The sequence below is a fragment of the Tripterygium wilfordii genome, chromosome 5 (genome assembly GCF_013401445.1).
Source record: "Tripterygium wilfordii isolate XIE 37 chromosome 5, ASM1340144v1, whole genome shotgun sequence".
Lineage (NCBI taxonomy): Eukaryota > Viridiplantae > Streptophyta > Magnoliopsida > Celastrales > Celastraceae > Tripterygium > Tripterygium wilfordii.
Window position 1 is genome coordinate 9100589 of NC_052236.1, and position 21976 is coordinate 9122564.

The window sequence follows — 21976 nt, forward strand, 5'->3', positions numbered from 1 at the left end:
ACTAGCATGTTAATTTAGTGTTCGGAGTGAGTTTTTATGTTAATTTAAAAGAATTATGGATTCTTGTGACATGGTTTGTTAATCAGTATGGTAGTTGATGATTCATGAAAACAAACTTGTTGCAGATTAAATGCTTCCAGATTTCTTATTATTCCTTTAATTATATTCACCTGTACGTAAGAAGTCCATTTGCCAATGTTTTTTTGTCACTTTGTTTGTCAATTTTGTGATCTTGTTTGACACATTAATTGGTAAATTGTGAAGTTGTGTTTACGGAGAAATCTGGAATAGCAAGAGTTAGAACTAACAACAACAAGGTATGATTATGATTAGACAGAATGAGGTGTAGTCGGTGACCCAATTGGAGGCAAGGATAGTTGGATGTCGATTGTAGATATCGGCGATAGTTTCCGTTTCGAAAGTGTCACTATAAATAAAAGAAACCCAGGTTTATTTTTTAAAAAAAGGTGCTAGATAAGTGAGTTTGATTGCATGAGCTTGTGTGAAAAGATAACATATTTGTATATTGAAAACTTAAATCAAGGGTATTTTTGGATTAACAATAATAATTTGATGTAAACTTAGATGAAAATGATGTAAACTTTTTTGAAACAAATTATTAGTTTTAAGATAACAAATCTTGGTGTGCAAATAAAATCACTCTATTTTATTTTATTTCTTTTAAAAGGCCAAATGATCTGAATAGATTCAATTACTCAAAATCCGGGCATTTGAACTGGAGGCCTATTGCAGGCACTCTTGCCACCAAATGGTGGATTACAAACCAGAAGTTGAGTAGAACGCAACCTCTAAACAAAACAATAAAATATCAATCCTAGTACTAACAAATAACTAACAGCATATAACAAAAAAAAATTTTAACTATCATCCCTTTTGCAATTGAGCCGTTCCTCCTCCACCAGGGACAAAATACAACCCGGGCTATCCTCAATCCAAACTCTCAGTTGTTGATTCTGGATAGCATACCTTGCCAAACAAATGAGCTGCAAAATTATACTCTCTTTTGACATGACAAACAGTCCAGGTAACAAAGAAAGAAAGCAATCGCGGGACGAATCTCTAGGACTACTGCTCCCCAGACTGACAGCAACATCTACCCACCTTTAATTGCCTCTACTACAATAGATGAATCCCCTTAAGGACAATCTGATTAAACCCCAATTCAGATGCCAGCTGAACCGCATGGAGAGTCCCCATCGTTTCTGCAAGAGTAGGATCAAGAGCAGTCTTCCTCCCTAAAGCGCTACAAGCCATTACGTTGATGCCATATCAACGTAGTTGGGCAACTTGAGTAGGGTGCATGAATGTATTCTCATGAATGGACTTATTACGTTGATGCCATATCAACCTCATAGTAATAGCAAGGATAGCTTGTTCTCTTTGGGACAACTCCAGGAAAACCATACCCCAAAATTGCTTGAAAAGGATCCAATAAACACTATATTCATCTTCTATAATTTCATAATACTAACACCAAAGACATCTCTTACCGAAGGACACTCCCACAAAGCATGTAATATTGACTCCTCAGGACACATGCAGAGAGGGCACTTGGACTGAGATCCAATATGTCGATTCAACAAAGTGGCATGAGTTGGAAGGATACCTTGAACGGCACGCCAAATGAGCACCTTTGTCGAACATTGTTTGATCTATGCATATTTTTACTATCACCATATTTGAAATCATATGCAAGTGATGCATTTGTAGTCAAACATTGTTTGATATATCCTATAAACATTGGAAGCAAGTTATCTCTCTGAGGTCCACTAATATTGAACGTTTGAATCTTCATCAACTCACTAGGAATAGTAATTGGTAAATTGGAAATTAACTTATCAGTATAATATGTGCTGAAGCCTGAATGTTCATATGTTCACTAATATATTACTTGTCTACAATTGTAGAATTTAACATTTTCTTTTAGTTTTAACATACTAGCTTTTCCTGCTTATTCCTTTTATGTCCTTGAGAATCTGGTTTCCTTTTTTCCGGGTCCGTTTGACAGACAATTTTATCAGTAGTATGTATGCTGACATATATGTTAGTAGCAGATATGCTGATGAAAATAATAACATATATACTATTTGAAATGTTGGTATTGTTTGGTTCAATTTATGTTGGTAGCATATACGTTGTTTACAATTGGGGTTTTATCCATAAGAACAAAACTTAAAAGTTGTATTCCAACAAAGATAATCTAAAAAAAACTTTAGAAAAAAGGACAAAGCCTAGCAACTTACCAAAATACCCTCCCTCTTTTTTGTTCTTCCTCATTCTTCTTCCTTGCGCCACTATATCGGAAGTTGGCCGTCCGGTCATCATTTTTGACGAACGAACTACCAAAATGAAGCTCCAGGTCAGCCCGATCGAAGCCCAATCATCACCAACAGTAGAAAATCACTTGAGTCACTGAAAAAGCTTCGTGAAATCACGGCCATCGTTTGAAAAAGAGCTAGATACGGTCAATATGACCAACGTCGATGACCATCAACAGTACCTCCAATCAACTCCACAGACCAAGGCGCATCACCTTTGAGGTTTTATTGCTTTTTTGAACTCTTTTTTCCCATCTAAAATTGGATTTAAATCTGCAGATATTATATCTGTTTCGTATATGATATTATATCTATTTTATATTTGTCAATATTATATATGTTTTGTATCTGTCAATATTCTTTTGAAATCGAATATGAATCTACAGATATTATATCTGTTTTGGATCTGTTCTGATATGTTATCGGTTTTGGTCATTTTGAAACTTCAAACAGATAATATTTCATTAACGACAAATAATATTTAGCAAGACAGATAATATTATGACAGATATCAAATTAATCGAAACATTTAACATATCACCTATATTTGTAGATCTCACATCAAAACCAAAAAGCCACGAAAATCACCATAGAAACTGTCTAAAATAATGATGTGATGACAAATCAAAGAAAAACAACAAGATCTACAAGTCTTGTGATGAGTATGAGTAGATCTAGTTCGAACACAACAAAAATCCGGATGAAAAATCATTAAAGAATGCCATAGACCTCTCGAATAAACCACAAGGGGTTGAGACGAAGCTTTCGACAGCGGAGACAAAGCTTCCAAGATGAATCATGTGCAAGAGACATGTGCCATGTTTGAGGATGAAGATAAGGGTATTTTAGACAATAAAACCATATATTTTGACTTTTTGTCCTTCTTGGAATATTAGTTTAAACTATATGGACTTTATGGAATAAGACTTTTAAGAGTGTCCTTATTGGAACAAAACTTTCCAATGAGGGACTTATCCTTAATTTTCCCTTTACAATATTGTGGTAAATTACACCTAAGGGTATTATGCATTTGTGTAATTGTAATAGCAATGTAGAAGCTAATGCTATTCTCCTTCTCCCAATTAGCATTCGGATGGGTGTGGATACAATGTTCAGGAATGGTACGACGAATGGCCACTATTCTGTTAGGAGTGGGTATCATCGAGCAATGGACCTCAGAGGCAGGTAGGGTGGCAGCCCTTCATCTGACTGCTCAGTGAGTGGCTTTTGACCTGGTAGTTGGGCTCTCCAGGTCCCTCCTTCAACCAAGTTATTTTTATGGCGTGCGGTTCATAATATTCTTCCTTCTTATGATAACTTGGCTAAACGGAAGTTGCTTTTAGATGCCTCTTGTATGCTTTGTAAAAGTTCTCCTGAATCTCTTATGCATGCATTGTTCTTGTGTCCTCATGCTTCGGAGGTTATTTGTCATAGTACCAACCAGATCCAGAAATTACCTTTGTTGGATTCATCTTTTAAAGAGGCATGGACTCTCTTCTCTTGCCGTCTTGACACTTCTAGTTTGGCCTCTTTTGCAGTGATGTTAAGAATGATTTGGCATTGAAGAAATACCCGAGTGCATGGGGGTACTTTGCCTTCCTCCAATGAAGTTTTTAAACTGGCCTCTGAGTCAATTCAGTCTATGTTACATAGCTTTCAAGAGGAGAGGGGAGGGGTTATGATTCAGGATGTTCCTTCTCTATTATCTTGGTGCCCTCCCGAGCGGGTGTGGTGAAAATCAACTTTGATGAAGCAGTGTGTTCTGATCTTAATAGGTCCGGTTTTGACTACATTATTAGGGATGATCAAGGTTTTCCTCTGGCAGCTTGCTCTAACGTGAGACTTGTTGCTCTTAGTCCATTAATGGCCGAGGCGCTTTCAGCCCTTCTTGCTTTACAATTTGCCAAGGATCTTGGGTTTCAGGCAATTCAATTAGAAGGAGATGCTCTAACAATCATAGATGCTCTTCATCCCCAGTCTCCGTTTGACAATTTATCGAATTGGGGTGTGATTGTTTTGGATATAATTAGTTTGCTGGGTTTGTTTTTTCAGTGGAAGGTTTCCCATGTTAAGAGAGACCTTAATGAGGCGGCACATCTTCTTGCACAAAAAGGCATATTGGTCGGCTCTTTCCTATCTTGGATTGAGGAAGTTCCTCCCGAGGTGGAGGTAATTGTGGCGAGGGAATGTTCTTCTGAAGACAGAAGTGGTGCTTAGGGGGCTGTAACTCCAAGTTTGGGGTCCTCTTGGGCTATTATTAGTGGTTTAGTCTTCTCTTTTCTTTGGTAGCTGGGTTGCGTCCAAGGCCTAAGATTTTTGTCTTGTTTTAGTTCTTCCTGTTTTGACTGTAGTCTTTCTATTTTATTGTACTTCGTCTTCCTACGGGTAGAGAAAGTGACCACTGGGTAGTGGTTTTGTATTGGTGTTTTATCTAATACAATTGGGTTCATGATCCTCTTTCAAAAAAAAAAATTTAACTAACTAATAATTTTTTTATTAAATATAGGTTCGAAATGGATTTTGTGGACACGTGTTTCTCTTTCTTGTTTTTTGTGATAAACATGTCTTACACCTTCACGAATTTTTCTTTTGACCCTTTCGTCTCCATCTCTTTGCTGAAACTCATCTTCATCTTTTTCAGTCACAACAAAATCTAGTTATCACTACCACTACAGTCTTCCAACCCTCCATTTTATAGCCCCTCCAACCTTCATCTCTGTCTTCTTCGTCCAAGCCCCCTATGGCAAGCACTGTCGTGTAGGCTAGCGCCACACCATGTCATTGCTGCTCACTTTTTTGTCATGGAGAGTTCAACTTTCTGGCTCACTCTCCTCGTCTTCCCATTTAGTTTCCATGGATCCAGTCAAAAGCTCTATTGTACGAGCCTTACTATAATTTGTAAGGATATTAGCGTCACTCCAAAATAAAGTGAAGTATATATGTTAGGAAACGGTGCCTTTTGATTCAAATGGTTTACTGTGCTTTCCCATGCGACATCGTTTCTCTCTTGTTCTTATTCTTGTCATCAGACCGTTGGATCTGATATGATTGATTCATGTACTTTACTTTTTTTTTTCTTTTCTCAGAGATGACCGTTGGTCATATCTGTTCTTGTTTTGTATATATCACAGTCTATCTCGACTGTAAACCTTCAGAACATTGGATTTATGTAAACTTCTCTCTGAATGAGATTCAATCTTTTCTTCAAAATACTTTCATATTCTGTTTAATTTCATGGTATCGGAGCTTATGGATCCTCAAACGGTTCTTCCTTCGATTCTTGGTACTCCTTCAATCCTTGGTACTCACAGTAAATTTAGAGGTGCAGGAGCTCTGAATGCCTCCTCCTCCAATCCTCCAACTATTCCAGAAATTTCCAACCCCCAATTTGTGAGTATGCAGTCAGGAAATCAAAACCCTTTTAGAAACCCTTATTTCTTTACCCACTCTGATTTCAATTCCAACCTAATTGCACTGACTCTTGCAGGGGGAAACTATCACCTTTGGAGCAATCAAATGAGTACAGCCTTAAAGGCAAGAAACAATATGGTCTTTGCCAATGGTGCCCTTTTGATACTAGAAGAAGATGATCCAGCTCGTCAGGACTGGAAACAGTGTGACAGCCTAGTGAAGATGTGGATCACAAACTATCTCTCTCCAGACATTCTCATGACTGTCTCTACAGCGACAACTTCTTCTGAGTTATGGAATGATCTGAAGAATCGATATTTCTCTGCTAATCCTACGAGAGATTTCGAATTAGTGAGGTCATATCTAACATCCAGCAAGGAGACTCAACTATCATTGAATACTATGTCAAAATAAAGACTCTGTGGGACGAGCTTTATCAATACAAAGAAGTACCTGCTTGCAAGTGTGGGAGGTGTATCTACAGTGTGGGTAAGACAGCCCTTGCACAACAAAATAAAAGTTATTGCAGTTTCTAATGGGTCTCAATGACTCGTTTGAACATGTGACAAACCAAATTCTACTGATGGATCCACTGCATGAGGTGAATAAAGCTTTTGCTCAGATTGGTCAAGTGGAAAGGAAAGGGATTGTCAAACAGCCAGCTGTTCAGAAAGAAACAAATATGCAAGAGAGCATGGCAATGCAGGTATCTACAAAGAACACTTACAATCCAGGAAAGGATTCAAACCTGGAAAGAGGAATGAAAAGGAGAAGTTTCTTTGTAAATATTGCAAGAAAACAAACCACAATGTGGATAAATGTTTCAAACTGGTTGGTTTTCCACATGAGTATGAGCAGAACAAGCGGCCAAGACAAGGTCCAAGCTCAACCAACTTCAATGAAAAGAGGAGTATAAATCAGGTTGATTCAAGCTCCTAACATGCCGCTCTTAGAAGAACAGTGTCAACAATTGCTGGCATACTTAAAGGCAAATATCTCAGGGACAGAATCTGCCAACTACACGGTTCTGTGTCTATAGTGGGAGGTAACTTTTCTTCTGTTAATAACTGGATAATAGATACTGGTGCTACAGATCATATTGTGTGCATGCATCACTATTATCATACATATAGGGAACTTACCAACACTTTCATAACATTACCTTATGGTAAAAAAATTAAGGTAGACTACATTGGTACTGTCAAACTTAAGAATGATCTTATGTTAACTTGATATCCGCAAACAAATTAATTAAAGACAAACATTATGCACTAATTTTTACCCAAGATTCGTGTGCAGGATACAATCACCTTGAGGAAGAATGGGATAAGAATCTTGCATAATGGATTGTACTATCTACTGGAAGATTTAAAACCAGAAAAGAAATCTTTTGTAAGGATCAACTCTGTGCAGAAGGAACCAATGTGGCATAAAAGACTAGGACACCCTTCCTCTAGGATCTCAGAATTATTAGGATCCGATTTTGTTGAAGATTGTAAGGATTGTTCTGTTTGTGTTCTAGCTAAAATGAAAATAAAATCCTTCTGTGTAAGAAAACTAGAAGTTTGTCTATTTTTGATTTAATACATATTGACATTTGGGGTCCAAACAGTGTTATTTCTATGGAAGGTTTCAAATATTTTTTAACTATCATGGATGACTTTTCTAGAGCTGTTTGGGTAATACTGATGAAAAGCAAATCTGAAGTGAAAAATCACATTGAATACTTCAATAACTATGTTAAGACACAATTCAATAAGAAAATCAAAATTAGCAGAAGTGACAATGGTTTGGAGTTCAAAATGAGTGAGTTTTACAACAAAGAAGGTATATTACATCAAACTACCCTTACACACCCCAACAAAATGGGGTGGTAGAAAGAAAACCTCAGGATATTCTAAATATCAGTAGAGCATTAAGAATACAATTTGGAATTCCAGAAGAGTTGTGGAGTGCATGTGTGGTTACAGCTGCTTATCTGATCAATAGGTTACCTTCTAGAATTTTGGACAAAAAGAGTCCTTTTCAAATTCTCTATGATAAGAAACCAGATTATGACATTATTAAAGTGTTTGGATGTTTATGTTATGCTAAGATATTAAAGCATCAAGAATCCAAATTTGATGACAGGGCTAGGAAATGTATTTTCATAGGTTATCCTTCTAATGTCAAAGGATACAAATTGATGGATGTAGAATCTAAAGAAATCCTTGTTTCTAGAGATGTTCAGCTCAACGAAAATAGATTTCCTTTTAAGGATATAAACACAGAAATAGCAATGAATGATGAGAATAAAGTTCAAGCAAAGACAGATAATAATGAACATATTTCCAACACTGAAATAGAAACTCAAACAAACAAAAGACATAAGAAAATGCCTGCTTATCTAAATGATTATGAATGTCATGTGGTCTTGAACTCTGATCATGCTAATGTTATTTTTGATAAACAACATGCTTCTGACATCTCTCATGCAAACATACCATATTCTGCTGATCATATGCATTTCTTAGCTGCTATAATTTCTAATCATGATCCCAAGGACTATCTAGAAGCCTCTAAATCTTCTCACTGGTGTGAGGCAATGGACAAGGAAATAAAGGCCTTGAATGAAAACAACACCTGGACAGTTGTCCAACTACCAAAAGGTAGAAAGGCAATAGGTTCAAAATGGATTTTTAAAACAAAATATAACCCCGATGGCTCCATTGAGAGACACAAAGGCAGACTTGTGGCTCAGGGTTACAATCAAACCTTAGGTTTTGATTACCAAGAGACCTTTTCTCCTATTATTAAAATGGTCACTATGAGAATTTTTTTAGCTTTAGCAGCTACAAATAGATGGTTTGTTCACCATTTGGATGTGCACAATGCATTCCTTAATGGTGATCTTCATGAGAGTGTTTACATGAGAATGCCCCCTGGGTATGAAACTCATGCAAAAGGATATGTATGTAGCTTGAACAAATCCTTATATGGATTGAAACAAGCTTCAAGGCAATGGAACATAAAATGTAAAGATGATTTGCTGAAATTTGGTTTCATACAATCAAAAATGTGATTATTCTTTATTTATCTACACTAAAAATGGTTGTAAAGACATAAAGTTTTATTGTTGCTTTATGTTGATGACATGGCTATTGGTGGTGATAATCTTGCTCTAATTGAAGAAGTGAAAACCTATATAGGAATATGTCTTAAGGTCAAAGATCTGGGAAACTTAAAATATTTCCTAGGATTAGAAGTGGACTTTACTAACTCTGGTATGACACTCTGCCAAAAAAAAGTATATCTTGGACTTGCTTTGTGATGCTAATTTCAGGGACTGTAAACCTGTGAATTCCCCAATGGACATCAACACCAAGATATCCAGCCAGCAAGGAGAGGTTCTTGAAGATCCTATGATGTATAGAAGACTGGTTGAGAAGCTCATGTACTTGACACTCACAAGGCCAAACATTAACTACACTGTCAACACTCTGAGTCAATTCATGAGAAATCCTACAGACCAGCATCTCCAGGCTGCTCATCGTGTCTTGAGATATATCAAAGGAACTATGGATCAAGTTTTACATTTTTCTGTTGTTCTATCTAGCACCATTACAGCTTTTTGTGATGCAAACTGGGCAGCATGTGTAGACTCCAAAAGATCTGTGACAGGTTATAGTGTTATGCTTGGTTCCTCCTTGGTGGCTTGGAGATCAAAGAAACAACAAACCGTATCAAGATCCTCTGCAGAGGCTGAGTACAAAGCCATGGCTTCTGTAATGAGTGAATTGGTATGGATTAAAGCTCTGTTGAACGAGATAAGAATCAGAATTGAAAAACCAATTGCACTTTTCTGCGATAGCAAATCTGCTATTCACATTGCTACTAACCCGATTTTCTATGAAAGAACCAAACACATCGAAATAGACTGTCATTTTGTTCGTGAGAAGGTGGAAAAGAAGCTGATTGATCTCCATCACATTCGAACTGTTCATCAAACAGCAGACATCTTTACTAAGCCAATGACAGTAGTGTAGCTAAGGTTCTTCATGGGCAAGCTTAACATGCTTTCAACTAATGTTAGGCTTGAAGGGGAGTGTTAGGAAACGGTGCGTTTTGTTTCAAATGGTTTACTGTGCTTTCCCATGAGACACCATTTCTCTCTTTTTCTTATTCTTGTCATCAGACTATTGGATCTAATATGACTGATTCATGTACTTTACTTATTTTTTTTCTTTTCTCAGAGATAACCGTTGGTCATATCTATTCTTGGTTTGTATATATCACAGTCTATCTCGACTGTAAACCTTCAGAACATTGGATTTATGCAAACTTCTCTCTGAATGAGATTCAATCTTTTCTTCAAAATACTTTCATATTCTGTTTAATTTCAATATAAACGGTTATGATATACATACATAAGATTGGTATACATAAGTATACATAATGACATGGCATGATGATTAGGATGATGATTATGCAGTTTTAAAATTCAAAATCTCAAAAGGGCAAAATAATATTTTAAGCTGGTTTTGTTATTTCTAAGACCAAAACCCTCAAAACATTGGTAATCGCAACTGGAGAGAAGCTTCTAAAATTCTTCCAATATGCGGTCCAATACTCCTCCCCCTATTTATACCTCCGGCGAGCTTTTTCATCTCCGTTGATAATCGTCCGTGCTCACCGTTGTCGGCATACACCTATAATCGTCTGTGACAACCGTTCTCTAGCCTGGTCTTGCTGAAGTTGGGTTAATATCAACTAAAGGTATGAACTTTCCGTGAGTAATTTGTTTCTAAACAATTTTTTTGACTTTTAATGATATTTTTTACTTGGTTTCGTTGTGTAGGTTGTTAAAATATTTGAACACTACCGATTTGAGTGTTTTAATGGATTTGTTTTGGTCGGTTCCACTGTGTAAGTAGCTAAAAACTTCTATTACACTATCATTTTTTGTGGGTATATAAATACATTGCCGATTTGTGAGTGCTTTATTTTTTTTTGTGCACTTCCATTGTTGAGGTAGCTCAAATTTTAGATTACACTATCATGTTGGGTGGGTATATAACTACACTGCCGATTTGTGTGTTTTAATGGCTTGTTTTGCTCGGTTCCACCGTGTAGGTAGCTAAAAACTTTGATTACATTACCATTTTTTATGGGTAGATAAATACACTGTCGATTTGTGAGTGCTTGTTTTAGCTCAAAACTTAGATTACATTACCATGTTGGGTGGGTATATAATTACACTGCCGATTGTGAGTGTTTGAGTTTGTTTGGCTCGATTTGATTGTGTACGTAGCTCAAATCTTGGATTACTGCCATGGATAACTATGTTAATTACAATGTTAATTCATAATTCACTATAATTTTGCGTAATGTATTGAGTTCAGTGCAATATGCATAATGTATTTTGTTTACTTTTTGGCTTGAATGATTTAGTTTAATGTATAATACACTACTAGTTTGCAAAATGTATAATACACTACTGTTAATTAAGGTAATTAATGATGCAACTGGGTTGAATGGTTTACCTCACTTGGTGGGTGGGTTCAATTTGTTCAAACCTCCCCCTAGTGTATATAATACATTACCATTTTGAAGAATGTATTGGTATAGTACAATATGCATAATGTAATTGGTTTACTTTTTGGCTTTAATGATTTATTTTATTGTATAATACACTACCAGTTTGCATAATGTTTTGTGTCTAGTGTTAAGACTAAAATTTGTATAATACATGGTTTTTTTGGCATAATGTTAATACTAAAATTTGTTGTGTCAGTATGGCTAAATTACAATACTGGTTTAATCTGCAAGGGATAGTGACACTATTAAGAAGCGTGCGATTGAAGAGTAGTCATAAAATTCTTTTGCAAATAACACCTTTTTGGAACTTGTACAAAGTGGTCAAGAAGGAGGAGTATAAGGAATTAAATACCAAGAAACACGATTTGATCGTACAAGACATTATTGGCACCTACAATAATATGTGTGGATCGTTTATTCTTGGAGGTAAGAGAGTTACCATTACAGAGAATGATGTTGCTTTGATCTTTGACGTAGTGTCTGGAGATATTCCATTGAAGATAGGCAGAAGCAAGAAGCCCGATGATTGTGAATTTGTGAATCGAAGGTTTAAGGGAATTGATATGATGAGATCGCCCAACATAAAGCAAGCAATTGACAATGCTTTGATAAGGGATACATACGACGACACAAAAGATGTCACACGTTTTCTTATGCTATACACATGTCTTACTCTGTTCTTTTCAACAAGTGCAGATGCATTACCATGGGCTTTAGTAAAATTTGTTGATGTGGTCGAGGACATGAAGAAATGGAATTGGTCGCAGGCAATCTCAGAGAACATTCTGCAATCAATTAAGAAGTACCAAAAGGAAACAAACAAAGTTATAGGTTCTGCAACTTTGATCTCGGTAAGTAATAACTACTTTGTGCGAGTACTATTTGATGTGTATTTAAAGTGACAGTTTATGTGTATTTGCATGCAGTATTGATTTTGTGAACACACAACTGTTTTCACCTCCGCAAAGTCTGGCGTGTTCCCAAGGTTTGTAAAATGGGACGTAAGTGGATGGTGAAAGGACTTCAAAAAATAGTATATATGCACTTTGGTAGGGGAAAGGTTAGTTAATTAAGTAAATTTATCTTCATTTAGTTGAGTACATTTATAATTATTTTGCCTAGTGTATAGTATATTTTTATGTTTTCTAGTTCACAGTACTTAAATACTTTACTAAATTATAATGTATTTGTACTGTTAGTTCACATAACTTAAATAATCTATCAAATTATAATGTATCTATATTGTTTTGTTTCACTATACTTAAATAATCTAGCAAATTATAATGTAATTATAATGTTTTTGTTCACAGTACTTAAATACTTTATTAAATTATAATGTATCTATACTGTTTTGGTTCACAGTAATTAAATACATTACAAAATTATAATGTATTTATTTTTTATTTGGTTCACATGTCTTAAATACAATACCAACTTATAATGTATTTAACACCTATTTTATATGCATCTGTTAACAGGTGATTGAAGGTGAATTGTCTATGGATGAAAAAGAGAGAGAAGCACTGTGGAATGATTGTGTGACATTGGAAGAAGGTTCTGATGTGGACGCACCAAGCATCAATTCAGTTCACAGTGATCCATCATCTGAAACTAACGATGGCAGTGATGATAATGTTGAAAAAAATTCAGTAGGACAACAGTCCATTGAAGCATCCCAAAAAATACAAGAATTGGAGGAAGAATTGAAGTCTAAAACGAATGCTCTTGAACTGCTCTGGGTTGAGAAGGATAATGAACAAAGAAAATATCAAGAGCTGCAAGTTGAAATGGATCAGGTGACTGCCACAAATGTTCAGCTGAATGTAGAGATTGAAATGCTGAAAGATGCAACACCGAATACAATGGAGATTGTTGAAGTGAATGACAAATGGCAGTCATGTGATGACCAATTTGTCATTCCTAACAGTGCATAAGTAGAGAAAGAAGAGGCTACAAAAGAGGATAAAATCTATGATAATATCGTAGCTCAATTAGTGTTCGATGAAGATGCAACGAATGAGAAAAGGGAAGAATCAATGAAGGAAATAGCTGACCAGGATCAAACTCGAGGTTTGAAGACTAGATGTACCCCTAACTCATTGGTCAAGAGTATTAAAAAAAGAAGCACATACCAAATGAATATTCGGACTTTGAGTATGAGTTGAAAAAGAAAAAGCCGAAAATAAATGTCTATGGGAAGGAGTTGGCAATTATCAATATTGATGATTGCAAGACATCGGAGCCTTCTACGAGCAAATAATATGTTATGAACACAAAGTGTCCAATGTACAAGCATCTTATTCCTCTGACCAGAATAAATTGAAGGTTGTATATAGTATTCAAAAATCCAAGTAAGTTCCATACCTATTCTTATTGAAATGATTTGAGTACAATTTCTCTAATTTTAATAATTACATTATGATAATTATAGTGTAATAATCTGATAACACCACTGAATGTTGTCTTTGCAGCATTGTTCTGTGGAATGGTGAGAATCAGTTACTGTGGAGTGATATATTGATCATTTATAACAATAATATGATTACAAACAATGTAAGTATACATGTTATAAAATTTACTTTTGATAAACTATGTTAACCAATATTTCATAATTAACCTATATAAATACACTATAATGTTTTTGCAGATCATTAATGCCCACATGGAATATCTTACAAGGACACAAGGTCCTATTGCTCATGATCCAGCTCCTGAGATTTGCAAGCCCGCTTCTCTTGCGATTACAAGTTCATACATGACATTCTTGAGATGAATAAGGTTTTGCTAATTAAGAAATTCATCTCTTACAAATTTCGTGATAGTGGGACTAGATACAGGTATATCATTTTCCCACTCTATGCAGCTGAAAATCATGAAGTTCCAAATCACTGGACAGTATTAATTCTAGACACTGAGGATGGCATATGGATGCACTACAATTCATTGTTATCGAGGAGGAAAATCGGAGTATACTCATACTCTGAGAAACTAGTAAGCCTCCATCTATAATGTAAATGAGTATATATATATATAAGTAGATTGCCATAATGTTTAATATATATAGTGTATGCAGATAGCTTATTACGATACTCTATTTCCACCACCGGTTGGTAGTCAATACACTCAACAAAAATTGGTCACAATGTGGGAGACACCACAACAAGCACCGACTTCGTAAGTTCCGAAATACACTGCCATTAATTAGTTTCTGGGTTCCATTTATGTTCATAAATAAAGACTTAATCATACTACGTGGTTTGTAATGTATTTGTTGTGTATGAAGAAATCTATAACTACTCTGCCTTTGTGCATACTGTGGTTGGCTTGCATAGTTTAGTAATGTGTGTCTGATAATGAGGATGGATTATGTGTTTGATGGTGGACCCTGAGGGATGATGGACTTTGAAGTGTTTTCTTTAATTTTGGATTTGTTTATAGGTTGGGTTCCCTAATTTATGGGGAGATGCTGTCGAAATTTTTAGTGAAATTGTAATGGTTGGTGTTTTGTGATTTTTTTCTTCATGCTTAATGGAAGTGTATTTTGGTATATAGTGTGAGATTTTTTTTTTCTTGTTTAAATTTTGTAGGTATATCAAATATTTGATTACACTACAATTTTTTTTGGTCATATAATTTTGGTGATGTCTCATTCAATTATTTAGTATTTAACTAAACTACTACGCTGTGTAATGTATTTGGGTTAAGTATGTCCGAGTAATTTTTCCTTTCATTTGTTATTTAGAAAGTATATATAAATACATTGACACGTTCTTTTGTAATAAAAAACAGGGTCAATTACGGCTTAATGTGCATGTATGTAATTGATTGCATATTCAACAACGTGAGCATAAAGCAGAAGCTGACCAAAACAGACATCTACCAATTGAGGGCGAAATACATTCATAACTTTTTGAATGATGGTGGATATTCATGGGATGTTTTTCACTACAAAAAAGTGGAAATGATGAGCAAGTCATTTCTTTAGTTATGAATTGGGAAGGGAATACATGTGTTAAACTCACCTTGTTAATTGAACCATGATAATTTTGTTGATGTTTGGATGTTTAAAAGACAAGTGAGCCTTATAACTTGAAATGACTGTCTATGTATATTTCTGCCCACATCGATTGATGCATTTATGGATGAACACCTCACATTAATGTATATAACAATTTGTAGGTAAATATATTATTATCTCATAATGCATTAATAAATGTGAAATGAATAGACATTAAGTAAATAACGTAATAAAAACGAATTGAAACTCCATGAATAAATTGGGAAACAAATTAAACTAGGTGATAAAAATGAATGGGTATACACTATCATACTAGATTGTATTAAATCATTGGCATAAAAATAAAAACCCATGTATTTAACAAGATGATGTGTCAAATATATACATACATTTGCACATCCTTTACACATAAGTTCATCCCATTTTGAGTTGATTAAGAGTTGATATTGCCTAAGAAAGTTATATTTGCATATTGTAGGTGTCAAGGCAAGAAAGGAAGGAAAAGAGTGCAAAATGAAGATTTTTACTCCAGAACCGATTGCCGATCGATCGGAGCCATTTCCGATCGATCGGACCTGCCAAAACAGCCTTGAATTCATGGAGACAGATTGTATTTCCGATCGATCGGAACAGTGTCCGATCGATCGGAGGTACTATTCACAGCCCGCGCAGTTTCTCGAAAAAGTTCTGAATTCACTTGTTTTTAAGCCAAAACGACCCCAACTTGTTTTAAAAACGACATAAGAGTTTGGGGAAGTATAAAAGGGAAAAAAATAGGGTTTTGGGGAGTTCTTGGAGGGTTTTTCATTCTACCACCATTGGAGAGCTTGGAGCCACCATTGAAGCTTGGAGAAGAAGAGGGTCTACAAGGGGGTTTTCTCTCTCCTTTTCTATCCTAGTTTCTATGGTTGATTTCCTTTGTTTAATGATGTATTTTGCTTCCATGAGTGGCTAGATTTCTTACTAGGGTCTTAATGTAACCAAATCTTGAAGATTCAATAAACTTGGTTTCCTTATTTCTTGATTTATCTCTCTCTATTGATTGTCTATGGGTGTGATTAATGCTTTTGAATGTTTGGCCATCATTCAATTGATTTGCTGCCTAGATTGAGACCGGAAAGAGATATCTAGGGTTTGCCTCAAGCCATAGATGACATAGGGTGCATGAACCATAGGAATATAGGTTTGTGGCTTATGCGATCGCTAAATGATTTCCATAGTTCTTAATGGGTTTTTGATATATTAATCCGATTGTTAGGAATAACATGGATTTATGTTGAAAATACGTTTGATGTATCTAGGAATAGAACATTGAATAGGTTGGGAAATCGATTGTCATTATAGAGAGATGAATTAGGGATTAAGGGACTAAGGGAATTGAATTGGATAGATGAGGTGACTTTAAGTACCCTAGTGCTTTCCATCCTTGATTTCACACTTGTGTTTGATTTGTCTTTGTTCTTTTTAATTAGTTTAGTTAAAAATCAAAACAAACCGCAAAACCTTTCCCCAATTTGCATAGTTGTTACTAGTTTGACATTGATTTCTATTGCCAACACATCCCTAGTGGAAACGATAATTTACTCATCTCTTTATTACTTGTGCGATTTGTGCGCTTGCAATTAAATCCATATCACAAGACATGTACAAATATGTTAAATACACTGTTAATTCATAATGCATTAAAATCTGGGTGACAAGTGGGATAAATATACACTATCGAAACATAATGTAATAAGTTACTGTCATGTCTATATTTTTTAAATATACTGTTAATTTATAATGCATTAAAATATCAAATACAAGTACCCTATTAAAACATAATGTATTTAGCTACTGGAATGATAACAACCGAGAAAAATTTATAACACAATGAACCACATCTTGAACACTCAACACCCTAGACCTCCATTAGACCTAGATCCTTCGACTGCGTTGTTCATGTTACCACCATAATTCCTCATAAAAACCTTCTTCTTCATCACAGTGCATGGACGTCCTTTCCCTCTTTTGATTATTGGATCATTAGGTATTGAGGAACTCACTGTCAAAGAAGCAATCAATATTTGCCTTAGAATTATTGCCATGTTATTTATGCTCCCTTCAATCCACTTTATGATGTTTGAATAATGGTACCAAGTTTGCCAATCGAGTAAATGTCTTACACATATGATCATACCGGACTTGCTCATTTGTGGTTGTCCACCCATCAAAGCTTATCTTCACTCGAGAATGACATCTTCTAACATCTTTCCTCCACTGCGGGAAGATGTAATGTGCCGGAAGTAAATACTCATTGTTTGTCAAAAGGACAGTTATAGCATGCCTACACAAAATACCCCTAAACTCAAATTTCAAACAAGAACACCCAATGTTAAGTCCATCATACATCATAGTGAACATAACTTTCTTCTTGCCACCTTCACCATAAAAAAATGTCTTCGTATAGAATGTATTGTGTCCTTCAATCAACGGTACACATTGATTTGATACCGTAATACATCCTCTCACTCAATTCCTTCTGAAACTCTAAAAACTTCGCTTGGGTAATTGTTTTTTGCATTTACATTTGCATTTCATATTTTGTAACACACTAACTTCTTGTGGGCTGAGTCAAAATGCGCCTGGCATTCCTTCTCAATATTCTTCTGCAAAGCATTATTATATTGCTCAACAAATTGTTTCAACGTTGTCTTTGAGTTCATAACCGTCAAAGAAAGCATTCATGCTCTCGCTCCGAACAATTGTTGATATTCCGGCCCAAAAATATTTTTTTACATATATAGGAACCCATTTTTCTTTTTCCATGTATATATTCTCCAGCCAAGAATTACCATCCAGATTATGCAGATAAATAAGCAGACTCGAATTATTTAAGAAAAAACAAAAAATTGTGAGTTAGATAAATACATTTGATGTTCATTGTGTAATTAATTAATTACACTGTGAATTATATAGTGTATTTAATACACTGACTTACAAAAAAAATTGACAGTAAGCCTAAATTAAAAAAAAAAGCTCACTTTCAAATTTTTTGATGCTATGGGAGTCATAAACAGATTCAGCCAACATTCGCTTGATGGATTCATATTCACCATGTGAACCAAATTTCTCAGGCACCTTCTTCATGATATGCCATAAACATAATTTATGCCTTGTGTTTGGGAAGACAATTTTAGTCACATTCTTCATTGCCCTAACCTGGTCAGTGATTATACCATGAGGAGCAATATCACCCATGCACGCTAACCATGTCCTAAATAACCAAACGAATGTTTCAGTGTCCTCACTAGAGATCAAACCACAACCAAGAAGTATTGAATGCCTATGGTGATTGACACCAATAAACGGGGCAAATGGCATGTCATACTTGTTAGTTAGGTATGTCGTATCGAACGTAACGACATCACCAAATTCATGATAAGCTGCCCTGTTGCGTGGATCTGCTTAAAAAACATTTCTCAAACACCCATCATCATCCCAATCTATCAATGAAAAAAACCTCTGATTATTAGCTTGCATTTTAAGAAAGTGATCAGGTACGGCATTAGCATACCCTTTACCAAGGCATAAATGCCTAGTCCTAGCAAGAAGGTTTCTAGTATCTCTCTCCAGAAATTGAATATTATCATGACCGCTGGCACCAATGACAAATGAATTGAACTCTTGTTCGATCGAATTCCAGCAATATCACTAATATCTAGTTGTCTTTTCACACACGGATTTATTTCTCTGTTGCACGCGAAGAATCTAGAATGACTAGGACTTAGATCATGGTTGTGGACATCTTCAAACAATGTAATCTTCCATTTCCCATCAACAGAAACTCTACCAACAAGCCTCGCCTTGCACTCTGATGTGATATTTAAGATCCGCTAAAAATATAGCCATTCCAAACCCAAATTATACTCGCAAGTGCACGACTCAATTGTAATATAGAAGTGGCAACTATGAGTGTCGTATCCACAAGGACTGAATATTAAATATCTGTAATTCCAACTCTTCGTAATTATCAGTGGAAACAAAATGAATAAGAATTAACACAAGTAGACAAACACTAGGGATCCGATTTCATCAACTCTATTGTATTTAAATTATTTAGCCAATAATTATCATTTCATTCATGCATGTCAAAGATCAAGTCCCCTAATTTATGTAATAATCATGGGCATCTGACTTACCACGTCTATTCTCAATTGCAACCATCCAAGGGCATATGGATTGGTTAGGACAATCAAGAACGCATTAGGACCTATGGTAACTTATGTAGCGATCACAAAGATCCTAGCATATGGCATTTATGTCTAAGTAACCCCGGCGTTAACTGCAAGAAGCTGGTCTCAAATTGGACATGGGCATATGCCTCAATTTGCATCATGGTAATCAACCCTAGATGGTAGCTAAACTTCAGGATTTAATTATCAATAAAGAATAGCTAATTAACACTTGACATGACATAAATAAACTAACAATTAATCAAACTAAATTTATTTAAACATAATAGAGTGGATCGATCATCACCCCAGTAAGAAGATTAGTTCCTCATACTAGGTTTACACAACCAGCAATTAATCTCACAAAATTCTAGAAAGAATATATGAGAGAATTGTTGTAAAAGAGAAAATAAAACTCAAGAACTCACTCTCTGATTTTCTTTCTCACTCCCTGATTTCTTTCTCCTCTTGCTCTTTGTTTCTCCAGAAAAATCTTCGTCCCACGAATTGTCTCAATTTATAGTAATGAAAATCTACTGGTGAGATGGAGAATACTGGTGATAGTCTTCACATGATTCCTTTTAGCACCGTATTTTGAAGACTTTTGGACGAAAGTTGAGCTGCATGCATGAAAATCAATACAAAGATCATTTATTGATGTCAGACACTTACATACATATACACATACATATATATATATATATACTTTCGGTATCATATGTAGATGGTAATAAATGATGTGAGGTAAGCATATATACATATGTATATATATTTATCTATATGGTAGGATAATTAAATGGAATGGTGATATATAAATATACAGATGATGCAAATGGTTTATCTTATACTTAATATAATGACACATGATTGAACAAACCTAGGATTCATAATATGGTCTTTTTATTGAATAAGACCATAACTGAGAATGGGTTATAAGTTTTTGGGCCTAAAAATATAGAAAAAATATAAAGTGATTAAAATTGATATTTGTACTTTAATTATGTAATAATCACTTTAAGCCCTAATTGTATGACAAATGTTCATAATAAATTATCAATTAAAGTGTACATTTGAACATTTATCACACTCATTCTTACTATAACCATGATGATTAACTGAATTCTTCGAACATGATACAAATTTATCCGATCTCCCGCATGAAAATATCAGATATATGTAATCACCATTCTCATCCTTCGTTAATGACCTCCTCTTGACTGAAAACCCATTTACTTGACCATATTCCTTGTAAAATTTAAACATCTTATCAACCGATTCAAACAACATTCCTATAACTGGCACATTCAATCCAACAGTCTCGGCAACAGTCTCAACATAATCATTAACACAATCAACTTGATTGATATTGATTTGACTATCAATATCATCAAGTGAAACCATATCTTCACTGCAAAAAAAAATATTGAAACATATATTTGTTGGAAAAAATATAAATTCAATAATTTATATTCGTAATAACATAAATAATATGAACACCAAAACTTAATGGATACTGATATTATTACACTATCATACCAGAGTGTCATAAATCATTGGCCTAAAAAGTAATACCAATGTAGTTAACAATGAAAATGTATATGTAATGAAGAATTGGGATAAATACACTGATTCGTAATGCATTAAAAACTGATTAACAAATACACTTTACACTAATTATTCGTAATGCATTAAAAACTTACTAACAAATACACTTTCAAAAACCTAATGTAATAAGCTACTGGCATGACAAAAATTGGTATCCCTGTAATAAAGTCCCACCATCAAAGTAAGACCAATCTATTTAACATGGAAAATCTCTATACAATGAACAACTGGTTTAAATACACTTTTATTCGTAATGTATTAAGAACTGGTTAACAAATACACTTTCGAAATCATAATGTAATAAGTAACTGGCATTACAAAATGAGTATCTCCATTGATGAAGTCCCACCATGAAAGACATCTTAAAGGAACAACAAATGTTCATCACCAACATTGTCAAATAATACTTCAGACACAACAAATGTGAAAGGAATAACATGGGCTTCAACCACATCTAACTCAGTTATAACAAATCAACAAAGAATAACATCAACATCTACCACATCCAACTCATTCTCAACAAAACCATTCAGATCCAAAACATAAACTCCAGTGTTCATAAAAAAAGGTGAATAAGAGAATATGAACCTGGAACAATTAAGGAAACTCATAACTCGTAAGTAGAATAGAACCAGAAGCCCTGCCAAGATAGAAACTTTCAGTTGATGAATATGTGCAGCATTTAACCGATTATTCACGCCTGCGACATTGTCTGAGTCGGAAAAGAGAGAGACACAAGTAAGTCGTGAGGAGCAACACAAGGAAGTCGCCCAAGTCAGAAAAGAGAGAGACACAAATATTCTTCTAGCCAG

The 21976-nt window shown here is 35.0% G+C and overlaps 1 protein-coding gene across 1 annotated transcript; it reads left to right on the forward strand.

Moving 5' to 3' along the window:
- The first annotated feature begins 1325 nt into the window (after nt 1-1325).
- On the forward strand, nt 1326-4556 carry LOC119998594. Its single transcript, XM_038845937.1, has 4 exons — nt 1326-1375; nt 3387-3524; nt 3579-3876; nt 3993-4556. Exons 1-4 carry the CDS (start codon nt 1326-1328, stop codon nt 4554-4556), a joined length of 1050 nt encoding a protein of 349 aa, XP_038701865.1.
- The last annotated feature ends 17420 nt before the right edge of the window (nt 4557-21976 follow it).